This window comes from Rana temporaria, chromosome 2 (assembly GCF_905171775.1).
Source record: "Rana temporaria chromosome 2, aRanTem1.1, whole genome shotgun sequence".
NCBI lineage: Eukaryota > Metazoa > Chordata > Amphibia > Anura > Ranidae > Rana > Rana temporaria.
This window is the reverse complement of record NC_053490.1, coordinates 6124108-6141505: the sequence shown is the minus strand read 5'-3', so window position 1 is coordinate 6141505 and position 17398 is coordinate 6124108. Positions and strand designations below refer to the sequence as shown.

Below are 17398 nucleotides of genomic sequence, written 5' to 3'. Positions count from 1 at the left end.
CATTTAAAAAAATGACAACAAAAAAATTGTCTCTTTAAGACGCTGGGCGGGACTGACGTTCTGACGTCACTTCCGCCGAGCAAAGCTATGGGGACAGGTGGGGGCCATCTTGTCCTCACTACAGTCCTCACACAACAGGCAGCAGCACCTGATCGCCTCCGCCGCTACCGACGGCTCCGGTAAGCGGCGGAGGGCGCGGGAGAGTGGCGGGAGGGGCCCTCTCCCGCCACCGATAACGACGATCTCACGGCGAATCTGCCGCGGAGACTGCCGTTATCGATTACCGGACCGCCCACTGAAAAGATGGATACCTCAGTTGTGGCAGCAGCTGCTGCCGTTACCGAGATATCCATCTTTAAAAAGAGGACGTGTATATACAGTGGGCGGGCGGTAACTGGTTAAAGTTGAAAAAAATATAAAAGTTTAACCGTTTTATTACAATTTCAGCCAAAAGGCAAATGCCAATGAACACCTCGGTTCTTACTGGATGAACGCAGGGTGATCCGACAATACACGTAGAATGGTAGAAAGGTAGAACAGCAGCAGCACAGATGGAGGAATAACAGTCAATGAAGCCATCTCAATAACAAGGGTGCTTAGGAATAAAGTTTCCACACTTGACCACCAGGTGGCGGCACAATACAGTGTAATGGAGGATCAGAAAAGTTCACAAAGAAAAACATATGGCGTAGTACAGATTAGAACAAACACAGGTACCTATGGGTCTCTGGAAATGGGGTAGCAACATTTCTGACGGCATCTGTTAGTTGAGGTGCTGGGGCGTCTTTAATGTTGATTGGACCCTGGGCAAAAAATGTCTTGGGCCCCCCCCATGCAATTTTGCTCTCCCCCTGCTCCAAGACATACAATAAATATCAGCTAGACTTAAAATCAGTTTACTGTATCAGATCAGGCAGTGATTGCGATTGGTTGCTAGAGGTTACAGCATATCATTACCACTTACTGACTGGTTGCTAGAGGTTACAGCACACATTGCAGCTCACTGATTAGTTGCTAGAGGTTACAGCACATGATTTCTTCTTGTTGATTAGTTACTGTGGCCCCCTTTCCACTGGTTGGGCACCCCTGCTGTACAGTAATACTGCTCATTTGATTGGTTGCTAGAGGTTACAGCACATCATCTCTTCACTGCAGAGGGGCATGATATACATATGAATGCTCCCGTTATTTACATACGAATGCCGGTTATTTACATGTAAACACAGGGTCTGCAGGTGAGTCATCTGTACACGACAATAGGGCAGAGCTGGGCAGCATTAGTAGCAGCACTTCACACTGAGATATCAGGACACAGCACAGGACTAAAACTTCAAGGGACTTTAAACTGGGATAGTTGGCAAGTATGAGGCAACTGCTTTGGGCCCCACAACAATAACAGGGCCCCTTTTGCCCTGCCTTAAAGACGGCCCTGGCACTGAGGACCCCTAGCAAGACCCGCATTGGAAAGACCGGAGAAGACTTTCATCTGGAGGTTCAGGTGGCCGAATGGAATGCCACCCCACTGGAAGATCGGTGCTCCGGGGGCCGTCGGCACAGAGTCCACCATGACAGGGGCTTACAAGAAAGGTGCACGTTTTTGGAACTCGGTGGCCCAACATTGGAAGACCTAATGCCTGGTGAGGGCCCCACGTGCCCAGTCACTGTTGTCCCACCAGGAGCCCTCCACAGACTGGTGGGATCACAATAATAGACTCAGAAAGACACCGTGACAACCTGTCCACCAGACACGGACCTCCCCATGGAGAAACACACCCTCCTCCAAAGAAAAACCACCCTCCTCCATGGAGAAACACCCTCCTCCATGGAGAAACACCCTCCCCCAAGGAGAAACACACCCTCCTCCATGGAGAAACACACCCTCCTCCATGGAGAAACACACCCTCCTCCATGGAGAAACACACCCTCCTCCATGGAGAAACACACCCTCCCCCATGGAGAAACACACCCTCCTCCATGGAGAAACACACCCTCCCCCATGGAGAAACACACCCTCCTCCATGGAGAAACACACCCTCCTCCATGGAGAAACACACCCTCCTCCATGGAGAAACACACCCCCCTCCATGGAGAAACACACCCTCCCCCATGGAGAAACACACCCTCCCCCATGGAGAAACACACCCTCCCCCATGGAGAAACACACCCTCCCCCATGGAGAAACACACCCTCCCCCATGGAGAAACACCCTCCTCCATGGAGAAACACACCCTTCCCCAAGGAGAAACACACCCTCCTCCATGGAGAAACACACCCACCTCCATGGAGAAACACCCTCCCCCATGGAGAAACACACCCTCCTCCATGGAGAAACACACCCTCCTCCATGGAGAAACACACCCTCCCCCAAGGAGAAACACACCCTCCTCCATGGAGAAACACACCCACCTCCATGGAGAAACACCCCCACCTCCATGGAGAAACACCCTCCCCCATGGAGAAACACCCTCCCCCATGGAGAAACACACCCTCCTCCATGGAGAAACACACCCTCCTCCATGGAGAAACACACCCACCTCCATGGAGAAACACCCTCCCCCATGGAGAAACACCCTCCCCCATGGAGAAACACCCTCCCCCATGGAGAAACACACCCTCCTCCAAAGTAAAACCACCCTCCCCCAAGGAGAAACACACCCTCCTCCATGGAGAAACACACCCTCCTCCATGGAGAAACACACCCTCCTCCATGGAGAAACACACCCTCCCCCATGGAGAAACACCCTCCCCCATGGAGAAACACACCCTCCCCCAAGGAGAAACACACCCTCCCCCAAGGAGAAACACACCCTCCCCCAAGGAGAAACACACCCTCCCCCAAGGAGAAACACACCCTCCCCCAAGGAGAAACACCCTCCCCATGGAGAAACACACCCTCCTCCATGGAGAAACACACCCTCCTCCATGGAGAAACACGCTACCCCAAGGAGAAACACGCTACCCCAAGGAGAAACACGCTACCCCAAGGAGAAACACGCTACCCCAAGGAGAAACATGCTACCCCAAGGAGAAACACCCTCCCCCAAGGAGAAACATGCTACCCCAAGGAGAAACACCCTCAGACAGTTGCTTTCAGCTGGCGGGATCACAATAATACTCAGAAAGAGGAACCGTAAAGTCCAGACAACCTGTCCACCAGACACGGGCCAGCGTGGGACAAGCACGGGCCTAAAATGACTAGAACAGGAAATATTTCATTGTCATTTGTGAAGTTTAGTTATTTTTGAAAAAACTTTTTTTATGTTTATAAAATTAGACTAAAAAAAATTGGCACCATTTTCAAACACAAACGTCTCCATTAATAAAGAGATACAGATCCATTGTATCCACTTATCAAATGACTACAAAGTCACCTCCGCTGTTTAGTAACTCATTAATCCGATCTCTGGGTGGTACAAAACGTCAGCCAACGGCGAGAGTCACCGGAGGTTATTACCAGAGTGGGCACAGCGGGTGTACAGACCCGGGAACTCAGCACAGGGATGGTGGGAACCCCCAATAATGGGCACAGCGGGTCTACAGACCCGGGAACTCAGCACAGGGATGGTGGGAACCCCTCATAATGGGCACAGCGGGTGTACAGACCCGGGAACTCAGCACAGGGATGGTGGGAACCCCTCATAATGGGCACAGCGGGTGTACAGACCCGGGAACTCAGCACAGGGATGGTGGGAACCCCTCATAATGGGCACAGCGGGTGTACAGACCCGGGAACTCAGCACAGGGATGGTGGGAACCCCTCGTAATGGGCACAGCGGGTGTACAGACCCGGGAACTCAGCACAGGGATGGTGGGAACCCCTCATAATGGGCACAGCGGGTGTACAGACCCAGGAACTCAGCACAGGGATGGTGGGAACCCCTCATAATGGGCACAGCGGGTGTACAGACCCAGGAACTCGGCACAGGGATGGTGGGAACCCCTCATAATGGGCACAGCGGGTGTACAGACCCGGGAACTCAGCACAGGGATGGTGGGAACCCCTCATAATGGGGCACAGCGGGTGTACAGACCCGGGAACTCAGCACAGGGATGGTGGGAACCCCTCGTAATGGGCACAGCGGGTGTACAGACCCGGGAACTCAGCACAGGGATGGTGGGATCCCCTCATAATGGGCACAGCGGGTGTACAGACCCGGGAACTCAGCACAGGGATGGTGGGAACCCCTCATAATGGGCACAGCGGGTGTACAGACCCGGGAACTCAGCACAGGGATGGTGGGAACCTCTCATAATGGGCACAGCGGGTGTACAGACCCGGGAACTCAGCACAGGGATGGTGGGAACCCCTCATAATGGGCACAGCGGGTGTACAGACCCGGGAACTCAGCACTGGGATGGTGGGGACCCCTCATAATGGGCACAGCGGGTGTACAGACCCTGGAACTCAGCACAGGGATGGTGGGAACTATTGCTCTGGATTAAAGCAGCAACCCCTCTGTTATTGTTCTGGGGCCCCCAATGAGTGAGGGCCACACAGAGTGTCGGGGTCCCTCGCACATGACATAGGTACGTGTTCTCTGGCCCCGGTTGGGTCCCTCGGTCACACTGAACTGATGGTCGTTGTCCTCAGAGAACACAGGAAACCCCCATCGGCCCTGACTCAGCATTGCGCTTCTGGTGACTCATCGGGGCCCCGAGCCAAACCACCGACACACGATGGGGGTGGGGAGCGCAGAATCTGGTGCAGCTCTGCAGAGAAACCAATCGGCTTCCAGCTTTTATTCTCAAAGCTTCATTGAACAAGCTGAAGTGAGAAGCCGATTGGCTCCCAGGCAACCCCCAACTAAAATCTAGTGCAGGGGTCTTCAAACTACGGCCCTCCAGTTGTTCAGGAACTACAATTCCCATCATACCAAGTCATGTCTGTGAATGTCAGAGTTTTACAATGCATCATGGGACGTGTAGTTCTACAACAGTTGGAGGGCCGTAGTTTTGAGGATCCCTGATCTAGTGGAACCAATCGCCTTCAGAAGTCACCTAATTAGTAAATAGAGCCCACCTGTGTGTCATGTAATCTCAGTATAAATACAGCTGTTCTGTGAAGCCCTCAGAGGTTTGTTAGAGAACCTTAGTGAACAAACAGCATCATGAAGGCCGAGGAACACACCAGACAGGTCAGGGATGAAGTTGTGGAGAAGTATAAAGCAGGGTTCGGTTATAAAAAAAAATCTCCCAAGCTTTGAAGATCTCACGGAGCTTCTGTTCAATCCATCATCGGAAAATGGAAAGAGTATGGCACAACCGCAAACCTACCCAGACATGGCCGTCCACCTAAACTGACCGGGCCGGACAAGGAGAGCATTCATCAGAGAAGCAGACACGATGTCCATGGTAACTCTGGAGGAGCTGCAGAGCTCAGGGGGGGAGAATCTGTCCACAGGACAACTATTAGTGGTCTCTCCACAAATCTGCCCTTTATGGAAGAGTGACAAGAAGAAAGACATTGGAGAAAGAAAGACATAAGAAGTCCTGTTTGCAGTTTGTGAGAAGCCATGTGGGGGAGGGGACACAGCAAACATGTGGAGGAAGGTGCTGTGGTCACATGACACCAAAATTCAACAAAAAACGCTGTGTGGGTGAAAACTAACACTGCACATCACCCTGAACACACTGTGAAACATGGTGGTGGCAGCATCATGTGGTGGGGATGCTTTTCTTCAGCAGGGACAGGGAAGCTGGTCAGAGTTGGTGGGAAGATGGATGGAGACAAATACAGGACAATCTTAGAAGAAAACCTGTTAAGAGTCGGCAAAAGACTTGAGACCGGGGGGAGGGGTTCACCTTCCAGCAGGACAACGACCCTAAAGTACAGCCAGAGCTACAATGGGATGGTTTAGACCAGGGGTCACCATACTTTCTAAACAAAGGGCCGGATTACTGTCCTCCAGACTTTAAGGGGGCCAGACTGTGGCCATCAGGAGAACAAAATCCCCCAACATTGGTGTCATTGGGAGGAATTCTGCCCCATCACTGGGAGGAATTCTGCCCCATCACTGGGAGGAATTCTGCCCCATCACTGGGAGGAATTCTGCCCCATCACTGGGAGGAATTCTGCCCCATCACTGGGAGGAATTCTGCCCCATCACTGGGAGGAATTCTGCCCCATCATTGGTGTCATTGGGAGAAATTCTGCCCCATCATTGGTGTCATTGGGAGGAATTCTGCCCCATCATTGGTGTCATTGGGAGGAATTCTGCCCCATCATTGGGAGGAATTCTGCCCCATCACTGGGAGGAATTATACCCCATCATTGGGAGGAATTCTGCCCCATCATTGGTGTCATTGGGAGTAATTCTGCCCCATCACTAGGAGGAATTTTGCCCCATCACTGGGAGGAATTCTGCCCCCATCACTGGGAGGAATTCTGCCCCCATCACTGGGAGGAATTCTGCCCCCATCACTGGGAGGAATTCTGCCCCCATCACTGGGAGGAATTCTGCCCCCATCACTGGGAGGAATTCTGCCCCCATCACTGGGAGGAATTCTGCCCCCATCACTGGGAGGAATTCTGCCCCCATCACTGGGAGGAAATTCTGCCCCCATCACTGGGAGGAAATTCTGCCCCATCACTGGGAGGAAATCTGCCACATCACTGGGAGGAAATCTGCCCCATCATTGGTGCCAATAAATAAAAAAAGCACCCCGAGGGCCGGATAAAATCAAGCAGAGGGCCACATCTGGCCCCCGGGTTGCAGTTTGGAGACCACTGGTTTACATCAAAGCCTATTCATGTGTTAGAATGGCCCAGTCACAGTCCAGACCTAAATCCCATTGAGAATCTGTGGCAAGACATGAAAATTGCTGATCACAGACGCTCTCCATCCAATCTGACAGAGCTTGAGATATTTTACAAAGAAGAAGAATGGAGGAGAAATGTCCCTCTCTAGATGGGCAAAGCTGGTAGAGACACCCCCAAAAAGACTTGTAGAGAAAGGGGGTTCTACAAAGTATTGACTCCGGGGGGCGCCATACAAATGCCCCTCCCCCCACACTTTTCACAGATTTGTATCATTTATCATTTTCCTTCCACAATTATGTGACACTTTGTGTCTCTCACATAAAATCCCAATAAAATACATTTACGTTTTTGGGTGTAACGCGAGAAGATGTGGGAGATTTCAGGGGTATGAATACTTTTTCCAGGCACTGTATATAGAGGGGTATGAATACTTTTGCACGGCTCTGTAAAGTCTTAGAAACCTTCATGTTATAAAGTTTGAATTCCATGTCAGAGATATTGGCCCGGATTCAGGTAGCTCTGCGCAGTTGTTACGGAGGCGTAGGGCAGCGTTTTTGCCCTGCGCCCCCGCAAATTATCTGCGCTACGCACGATTCACGGAGCCGTCGCTCCGTAAATTACGTGTGCGCTCCGGCAACATGCCCTGCGTAAGCGCGCCTAATGTAAATGATCCCGTAGGGGGGGGGGAATCATTTAAATTAGGCGCATTCCCGCGCCGAGCGTAGAGCGCATGCTCCATCGGGAAACTTTCCCGACGTGCATTGCGGCAAATGACGTCGCAAGGACGTCATTTGCTTCAAAGTGAATGTGAATGGCGTCCAGCGCCATTCACGAATCACTTACGCAAAACGACGTAAAATTTAAATTTCGCGACGCCGGAACGACGGGTATCCTTAGCATTGGCTGCCCCTGCTATTAGCAGGAGCAGCCTTACGCTAAACACGCCGTACGCAAACGACGTAAACTGCGTACGCAGGGCTCGCGTAACGCTGTGAATCGGCGTTAGTATGCAATTTGCATACTATACGCTGAGCACAACGGGAACGCCACCTAGCGGCCTGCGCAAGAATGCAGCCTAAGATATGCGCGGCATAAGAGCCTTATGCCGCGCATATCTTAGGCTGCAGTCGGCGTAACGAGGTTCCTGAATCAGGAGCATTCGTTACGCCGGGGCAAGTAAGCAATTGCGCTGCGTAACTATGGTTACGCAGGCGCAATTGCTCTTTGAATCTGGGCCATTATTTATATTATTTATCACTGTAAAAATAAATCTTTTCCAGCCTGCAAATATTTTCGTAAACCACAGAGTGTGGCCCTCGTCCGGAACATACGGGGGGGGGCCCCTGATCTGGAGGATCGGTGGGATGAGGACGGGTGTCGGCCCCCCCCAGACGCCGGCTCTAGGCACACGGAGCGTACGGCGGAGCCTTGTGGCTTCATTGCTACATCACACCTACCTACCAACCCCCCCCCCCCACTCTGCACATTACTGGGCTGGGGTCAGCGCGTGTCGTCCACACAGCACGTCCGTGTGACATTCCACCCACCGCAGGGGAGAGATCCACCCCCATCCCCCAACCCAAGACCAGGAAATATTCACTATTCCACCCCCCCCCCCCGATACACTGCAGAGTTCTGATCCTCAACTATACCTGAACTCTGCGGGCAATCCTCATAATGGGTCCAATATAGACAGCTTTTCTCCGATGGGGACACCGATAGAAGGGGGGGGGGCTCTGATGAGGACGCCGATAGAAGGGGGGGCTCTGATGAGGACGCCGATAGAAGGGGGGGCTCTGATGAGGACGCCGATAGAAGGGGGGGGCTCTGATGAGGACGCCGATAGAAGGGGGGGCTCTGATGAGGACGCCGATAGAAGGGGGGGGCTCTGATGAGGACGCCGATAGAAGGGGGGGGCTCTGATGAGGACGCCGATAGAAGGGGGGGGCTCTGATGAGGACGCCGATAGAAGGGGGGGGCTCTGATGAGGACGCCGATAGAAGGGGGGGGCTCTGATGAGGACGCCGATAGAAGGGGGGGGCTCTGAGGAGGACGCCGATAGAAGGGGGGGCTCTGATGAGGACGCCGATAGAAAGGGGGGGCTCTGATGAGGACGCCGATAGAAGGGGGGGCTCTGATGAGGACGCCGATAGAAGGGGGGGCTCTGATGAGGACGCCGATAGAAGGGGGGGCTCTGATGAGGACGCCGATAGAAGGGGGGGCTCTGATGAGGACGCCGATAGAAGGGGGGGGGCTCTGATAAGGACGCCGATAGAAGGGGGGGCTCTGATAAGGACGCCGATAGAAGGGGGGGCTCTGATGAGAACGCCGATAGAAAGGGGGGGCCTCTGATGAGGACGTCGATAGAAGGGGGGGCTCTGATGAGGACGCCAATAGAAGGGGGGGGCTCTGATGAGGACGGCGATAGAAGGGGGGGGCTCTGATGAGGACGCCGATAGAAGGGGGGGCTCTGATGAGGACGCCGATAGAAGGGGGGGCTCTGATGAGGACGCCGATAGAAGGGGGGGCTCTGATGAGGACGCCGATAGAAGGGGGGGCTCTGATGAGGACGCCGATAGAAGGGGGGGCTCTGATGAGGACGCCGATAGAAGGGGGGGCTCTGATGAGGACGCCGATAGAAGGGGGGGCTCTGATGAGGACGCCAATAGAAGGGGGGGGCTCTGATGAGGACGGCGATAGAAGGGGGGGGCTCTTATGAGGACGCCGATAGAAGGGGGGGGCTCTGATGAGGACGCCGATAGAAGGGGGGCTCTGATGAGGACGTCGATAGAAGGGGGGGGCTCTGATGAGGACGCCGATAGAAGGGGGGCTCTCTGATGAGGACGCCGATAGAAGGGGGGGGGGGCTCTGATGAGGACGCCGATAGAAGGGGGGGCAGAGTACAAATCCCCCACACACACTTTTCACAGATTTATTTGTATCATTTTCCATCCACAATTAGGTGACACTTTGTGTCTCTCACATAAAATCCCAATAAAATACATTTATGTTTTGGTTGTAACCTGAGACCATTTCATGGGGTATGAATACTTTTTCCAGGCACTGTATTGGATCATGAATACCCCAGTATAGTCCCAGTCTGTGATCAGTAAGTACTTCTGATATCAGATGGGTAAGTACCCAACAGTATGTGAACAGTAAGTACCCCAGTACAGTCCCAGTGATAGATGGGTAAGTACTCCAGTAGTCCCAGTCTGTGATGCTCTCTCTATGATGGGTAAGTACGTTGGTGTGATGATCAGGGTCAGTCCCCCAACTACTTTTTTGGGGGGGTAGGGAGGGGTATAAGTCACACTGGGGTACTATGGAGGGTAAGGAGTACCAGTTGGGGGGAGAAGGGGTAGGTATTATCAGGTGGAGGGGGAGGTTGGTAGTCCCAGGAGGGGGGTGTGTGGGGGGGGGTATTGCCAGGTGGAGGGAAGGTAGGTAGTCCCAGGTGGGGGGAGGGGGAGGTAGGTAGTTCCAGGTGGGCGAGGTAGTCCCAGGTGGGGGTAGGGGGTAGGTAGTCCTAGGTGGGGGGGTAGGTAGTCCCAGGAGTGGGGTAGGTAGTTCCAGGTGGGGGTAGAGGGTAGGTAGTCCTAGGTGGGAGTGGGGTAGGTAGTCCTAGGTGGGAGTGGGGTAGGTAGTCCTAGGTGGGAGTGGGGTAGGTAGTGCAAGGTGGGGGAGGGGGAAAGGTATTTCCAGGTGGGGGAGGTAGGTGGTCCCAGGAGGGGGGGGTGTGGGGAGTTATTCCCAGGGGGGTAGGTAGTCCCTGTTGGGGGTAGGTAGTCTCAGAAGGGGAGGGGGTAGGTAGTCCCAGGGGGGGATCAGTACTCACAGGACAGGACGAGGTCCCGGAAGGCGGTGTGTTGGCTCCGGTCCCGGTCACGCAATTGGCGGACGATGTTCCGCTTCCATCGGATCCCGGAGTCTCCCTCCGGCCGCTGCATCCCTCCGACACACAACACGGGGGCGGGGCCACACGTCACTAGCTGGGCCGGGGGGGTGGGGCGAGCGGGTGGGGGGGCGTAGCCTAACGCCGAGGGGACCCTATCCAAGTGACAGGGGCGGGGCCCAGCGCTCGTATCAAAGTGACAGGGGGCGGGGTCTGGTACAGATACAATGATACTAGTGAGACTGGAGGGGGCGGGCTCTACAACTGCTAGGAAGAGTGGAGTGGGCGGAGCCTGTAACAGATACAATGTCCTCCCACCTACCCCACCTACCCCTCCTACTTACCTGACCTACAGAATCTCACATAAATAAGTACACCCCTCACATTTCTCCTCTCTTTTCATGTGACAACACTGAAGAAATGACACTTTGTATCTACAATGTTGTGTAGTGAGTGTACAGCTTGTATAACAAATCACCCAACACACCGCTGGCAACAAAAGTGAGGACACCCCTAAGGGAAAATGTCCAAATTGGTAAAGAGTGGGCGCAATGCTGGGCGTTCCCTGTTTACTCGGTGTTGTGTTAGGGAAGCGAATAAATCGCTTTCCTAACACTGACCCGCCTCTCAGCCAATCAGGTGCTCGGGTCTGGTTACCCTGTCACCTGATGGGCTGAAGCGACAGGCGCTGTGATTGGACGCCTATCAGGTATCCAATCATAGCAGAGGATGGGAGATTTGATGGGCACAGAAGCAGAAATTGATGGGCACAGGGGCTGCTTTTGATGGTACAGTGGCTGCTTTTGATGGGCACAGTGGCTGCGTTTGATGGCACAGTGGCTGCGTTTGATGGCACAGAAGCAGAAATTGATGGGCACAGTGGCTGCGTTTGATGGTACAGTGGCTGCTTTTGATGGGCACAGTGGCTGCGTTTGATGGCACAGTGGCTGCGTTTGATGGCACAGTGGCTGCGTTTGATGGGCACGGTGGCTGCGTTTGATGGGCACAGTGGCTGCGTTTGATGGGCACGGTGGCTGCGTTTGATGGGCACAGTGGCTGCGTTTGATGGGCACGGTGGCAGCGTTTGATGGACACGTTGGCTGTGTTTGATGGCACAGTGTCTGCGTTTGATGGGCACGATGGCTGCGCTTGATGGGCACGGTGGCTGCGGTTGATGGCACAGTGGCTGTGTTTGATGGCACAGTGGCTGCGTTTTATGGGCACAGTGGCTGCTTTTGATGGGCACAGTGGCTGCGTTTGATGGGCAAAGTGGCTGCGCTTGATGGGCACGGTGGCTGCATTTGATGGGCACGGTGGCTGCGCTTGATGGGCACAGTGGCTGCTTTTGATGGGCACAGTGGCTGCATTTTATGGGCACAGTGGCTGCGCTTGATGGGCACGGTGGCTGCGTTTGATGGGCACAGTGGCTGCGTTTGATGGACACGTTGGCTGTGTTTGATGGCACAGTGTCTGCGTTTGATGGGCACGATGGCTGCGCTTGATGGGCACGGTGGCTGCGGTTGATGGCACAGTGGCTGTGTTTGATGGCACAGTGGCTGCGTTTTATGGGCACAGTGGCTGCGCTTGATGGGCACAGTGGCTGTGCTTGATGGGCACAGTGGCTGCTTTTGATGGGCACAGTGTCTGCGTTTGATGGGCACGATGGCTGCGCTTGATGGGCACGGTGGCTGCATTTGATGGGCACGGTGGCTGCATTTGATGGGCAAAGTGGCTGCGCTTGATGGGCACGGTGGCTGCATTTGATGGGCACAGTGGCTGCTTTTGATGGGCACAGTGGCTGCATTTTATGGGCACAGTGGCTGCGCTTGATGGGCACAGTGGCTACTTTTGATGGGCATGGTGTTTGCATTTGATGGGCACGGTGTCTGCGTTTGATGGGCACGGTGGCTGCGCTTGATGGGCACGGTGGCTGCATTTGATGGGCACAGTGGCTGCGTTTGATGGGCACGGTGGCTGCACTTGATGGGCACAGTGGCTGCTTTTGATGGGCACAGTGGCTGCATTTTATGGGCACAGTGGCTGCGCTTGATGGGCACAGTGGCTACTTTTGATGGGCATGGTGGTTGCGTTTGATGGGCACGGTGGCTGCGCTTGATGGGCACGGTGGCTGCTTTTGATGGGCACTGTGGCTGCGTTTGATGGGCACGGTGGCTGCTTTTGATGGGCACAGTGGCTGCATTTTATGGGCACAGTGGCTGCGCTTGATGGGCACAGTGGCTACTTTTGATGGGCATGGTGGTTGCGTTTGATGGGCACGGTGGCTGCATTTGATGGGCACAGTGGCTGCGTTTGATGGGCACGGTGGCTGCACTTGATGGGCACAGTGGCTGCTTTTGATGGGCACAGTGGCTGCATTTTATGGGCACAGTGGCTGCGCTTGATGGGCACAGTGGCTACTTTTGATGGGCATGGTGGTTGCGTTTGATGGGCACGGTGGCTGCGCTTGATGGGCACGGTGGCTGCTTTTGATGGGCACTGTGGCTGCTTTTGATGGGCACAGTGGCTGCACTTGATGGGCACAGTGGTTGCTTTTGATGGGCACAGTGGCTGCATTTTATGGGCACAGTGGCTGCGCTTGATGGGCACAGTGGCTACTTTTGATGGGCATGGTGGTTGCGTTTGATGGGCATGGTGGCTGCGCTTGATGGGCACGGTGGCTGCTTTTGATGGGCACAGTGGCTGCGTTTGATGGGCACGGTGGCTGTCTTTGATGGCACAGTGGCTGCTTTTGATGGGTACAGTGGCTGCGTTTGATGGGCACAGTGGCTGCGCTTGATGGGCACAGTGGCTGCGCTTGATGGGCACAGTGGCTGCGCTTGATGGGCACAGTGGCTGCGCTTGATGGGCACAGTGGCTGAGTTTAATGTGCACAGTGGCTGCGTTTGATGGGCACATGGCTGAGTTTGATGGGCACAGTGGCTGTGTTTGATGGGCACGGTGGCTCCGTTTGATGGGCACAGTGGCTGTGCTTGATGGGCACAGTGGCTGCAACTAATGTTTTTTTTTTTAGTTTGTTTGCGCCCCCCAAAAATGTTGAGCTCCAGCTGCCACTGTCTAGGAGTCCTACAATAAGCATCTATGAGCCTGTCGGTAGGGCAGGGGGTAGTGATGGACCTTCGTTGGGTGCCAAGTGTGGGTCACATGTAAGGCCTGACCCCAGAGTGGGTTCTTCTGGGCTGGGCACCTTGTATAGGATCGCTCTATTCCACACACATGGGGCACCTCTGCAGTTCTGTTCCCATCCAGTTGCTAGGGGAGACGGAATGTGGCGTAGGGAGTGCTGGCAACACCCTTCCCGCTGCTAGAGACTAACCCACCTATAACATGCCGACGGTACCTCCATTGTTCAACAACTTGCACTAGAATGACTCTCCACATACTGGCTCCAGGGCCAAGATAAGGGGTGGGCAGAAGGGCCAAACCTTCGACCCTAGGTGCCGGTTACTTGCATTGCAGTCCTATAAAGAACTTCAGACCAGGCAGAAGGCCAAGCCTGAACACTTTACTGTATAAAATGCAGAACCGTACAGAAAAGTCCAAAGATCCGGCCAAACAGCTATTTTCCCTAAGTCCCAACTTCCCTACTCAGGCAATGTGCTGCCCCAGCATACCTGAAAAAGGCATAGTCCAATGCCAATGACGGTCCATCGGTGGCATTCCCCACGTGTGTGGCTCTCACATCCTCAGACCCAATAACGGACTCCTCAGCTCTGCAGGTGGCCTTGTGGCTTCCAAGAATTCTTTGGGGCTCTCTGTTTACTGCTCTCCCTTTTTATACCCACCGGAGCAGTGGGTCAGACCTGAAGATCCCGCTAAACGAAAACCCAGGAAACATAGCCCTCCGGTCCGGGGCAGCGCCCATCTAACTAATGTCTACCCGCTTACAAGCCCTACTATGCACACCTAGGAGTCCCACTACGAGCATTCACAAGTCTTACTGTGTCCTACTATGAGCGGCGTTGGCCATATAGGGATCTCTTTGACGCAGTTGGCCAGAGAGGGATCACGTTGACGCAGTTGGTCAGAAAGAGATCACTTTGATGCAGTTGAAAAGAAAGGGATCACTTTGACACAGTTGGCCAGCCAGTGATCACTTTGACACAGTTGACCTGAAAGTGATCACTTAGATATAGTTGGCCAGAGAGGGATCACTTTGACGATGTTGGTCAGAAAGAGATCACGTTGATGCAGTTGACCAGAAAGTGGTCTTTGACGCAGTTGGCCAGAGAGGGATCACGTTGACGCAGTTGGCCAGAGAGGGATCACGTTAACGCAGTTGGCCAGAGAGGGATCACGTTGACGCGGTTGGCCAGAGAGGGATCACGTTGACGTGGTTGGCCAGAGAGGGATCACTTTGATACAGTTGGAAAGAGAGGGATCACTTTGACTCAGTTGGTAAGAGAGGGATCACTTTGATACTGTTGGAAAGAGAGGGATCACTTTGATGCAGTTGGCCAGAGAGGGATCACTTTGACACAGTTGACCTGAAAGTGATCACTTAGATATAGTTGGCCAGAGAGGGATCACTTTGACGATGTTGGTCAGAAAGAGATCACTTTGATGCAGTTGACCAGAAAGTGGTCTTTGACGCAGTTGGCCAGAGAGGGATCACGTTGATGCAGTTGGCCAGAGAGGGATCACTTTGATACAGTTGACCAGAAAGTGATCACCTAGATACAGTTGGCCTGCGAGGGATCACTTTGACGCAATTGGCCAAAGAGGGATCACTTGGATGCAGTTGGAAAGAAAAGGGATCACTTTGACACAGTTGGCCTGTGAGGGATCACGTTGATGCAGTTGGAAAGAGAGGGATCACTTTGACACAGTTAGGGAGAGAGGGATCACTTGGCTGCAGTTAATGAGACGGAGGTTCACCTTCCAAAAGGACAAAGACCCTAAAACCCAATAAAATACATTTATGTTTTTGGCTGTAACATGACAACAAGCCTGAAGAAAAGTAAACTGGTCCCTTTGTTTAGGAAGTTTGGGGACCCCGGGTCTAGGGGAAGGAGGAGGGATGGAGGAGGGATGGAGGAGGAGGAGGGATGCAGGAGGGATGGAGGAGGAGGAGGGGGAGGGATGGAGGAGGGATGGAGATGGAGAAGGGATGGAGGAGGGATGGAGGAGGAGGAGGGATGAAGGAGGAGGAGGGATGGAGGAGGGAGGGAGGAGGGATGGAGGAGGAGGAGGGATGGAGGAGGAGGAGGGATGGAGGAGGGAGGGAGGAGGGATGGAGGAGGAGGAGGAGGGATGGATGAGGGATGGAGGAGGAGGAGGGATGGAGGAGGGATGGAGATGGAGAAGGGATGGAGGAGGGATGGAGGAGGAGGAGGGATGAAGGAGGAGGAGGGATGGAGGAGGGAGGGAGGAGGGAGGGAGGAGGGATGGAGGAGGAGGAGGGATGGAGGAGGGATGGAGATGGAGAAGGGATGGAGGAGGGATGGAGGAGGAGGAGGGATGAAGGAGGAGGAGGGATGGAGGAGGGAGGGAGGAGGGATGGAGGAGGAGGAGGGATGGAGGAGGAGGAGGGATGAAGGAGGAGGAGGGATGGAGGAGGGAGGGAGGAGGGATGGAGGAGGAGGAGGAGGGATGGATGAGGGATGGAGGAGGAGGAGGGATGGAGGAGGGATGGAGATGGAGAAGGGATGGAGGAGGGATGGAGGAGGAGGAGGGATGAAGGAGGAGGAGGGATGGAGGAGGGAGGGAGGAGGGATGGAGGAGGAGGAGGGATGAAGGAGGAGGAGGGATGGAGGAGGGATGGAGGAGGAGGAGGGATGGAGGAGGGAGGGAGGAGGGATGGAGGAGGAGGAGGAGGGATGGATGAGGGATGGAGGAGGAGGAGGGATGGAGGAGGGATGGAGGAGGAGGGATGGATGAGGGATGGAGGAGGAGGAGGGATGAAGGAGGAGGAGGGATGGAGGAGGGAGGGAGGAGGGATGGAGGAGGAGGAGGGATGGAGGAGGGGGAGGGATGAAGGAGGAGGAGGGATGGAGGAGGGAGGGAGGAGGGATGGAGGAGGAGGAGGAGGGATGGATGAGGGATGGAGGAGGGATGGAGATGGAGAAGGGATGGAGGAGGGATGGAGGAGGAGGAGGGATGAAGGAGGAGGAGGGATGGAGGAGGGAGGGAGGAGGGATGGAGGAGGAGGAGGGATGAAGGAGGAGGAGGGATGGAGGAGGGAGGGAGGAGGGATGGAGGAGGAGGAGGAGGGATGGATGAGGGATGGAGGAGGAGGAGGGATGGAGGAGGGATGGAGATGGAGAAGGGATGGAGGAGGGATGGAGGAGGAGGAGGGATGAAGGAGGAGGAGGGATGGAGGAGGGAGGGAGGAGGGATGGAGGAGGAGGAGGGATGAAGGAGGAGGAGGGATGGAGGAGGGATGGAGGAGGAGGAGGGATGGAGGAGGGAGGGAGGAGGGATGGAGGAGGAGGAGGAGGGATGGATGAGGGATGGAGGAGGAGGAGGGATGGAGGAGGGATGGAGGAGGAGGGATGGATGAGGGATGGAGGAGGAGGAGGGGGGGATGGAGGAGGGATGGAGGAGGAGGGATGGAGGAGGAGGAGGGATGGAGGAGGAGGAGGGAGGAGGGATGAAGGAGGAGGAGGGAGGGAGGAGGGATGGAGGAGGAGGAGGAGGGATGGATGAGGGATGGAGGAGGAGGAGGGATGGAGGAGGGATGGAGGAGGAGGGATGGATGAGGGATGGAGGAGGAGGAGGAGGGG

At 54.7% G+C, this 17398-nt stretch overlaps 1 protein-coding gene across 1 annotated transcript in view; it reads right to left on the bottom strand.

Moving 5' to 3' along the window:
- ATG16L2 (autophagy related 16 like 2) overlaps positions 1-10730 on the bottom strand; it is a 122706-nt gene extending 111976 nt beyond the window's left edge. Inside the window, exon 1 of the mRNA XM_040339781.1 lies at positions 10599-10730. Within this exon, the coding sequence (XP_040195715.1) occupies positions 10599-10710 (112 nt within the window). The 5' untranslated portion in view covers positions 10711-10730. The remainder of the gene's footprint in view (positions 1-10598) is intronic.
- Positions 10731-17398: the final 6668 nt, after the last annotated feature.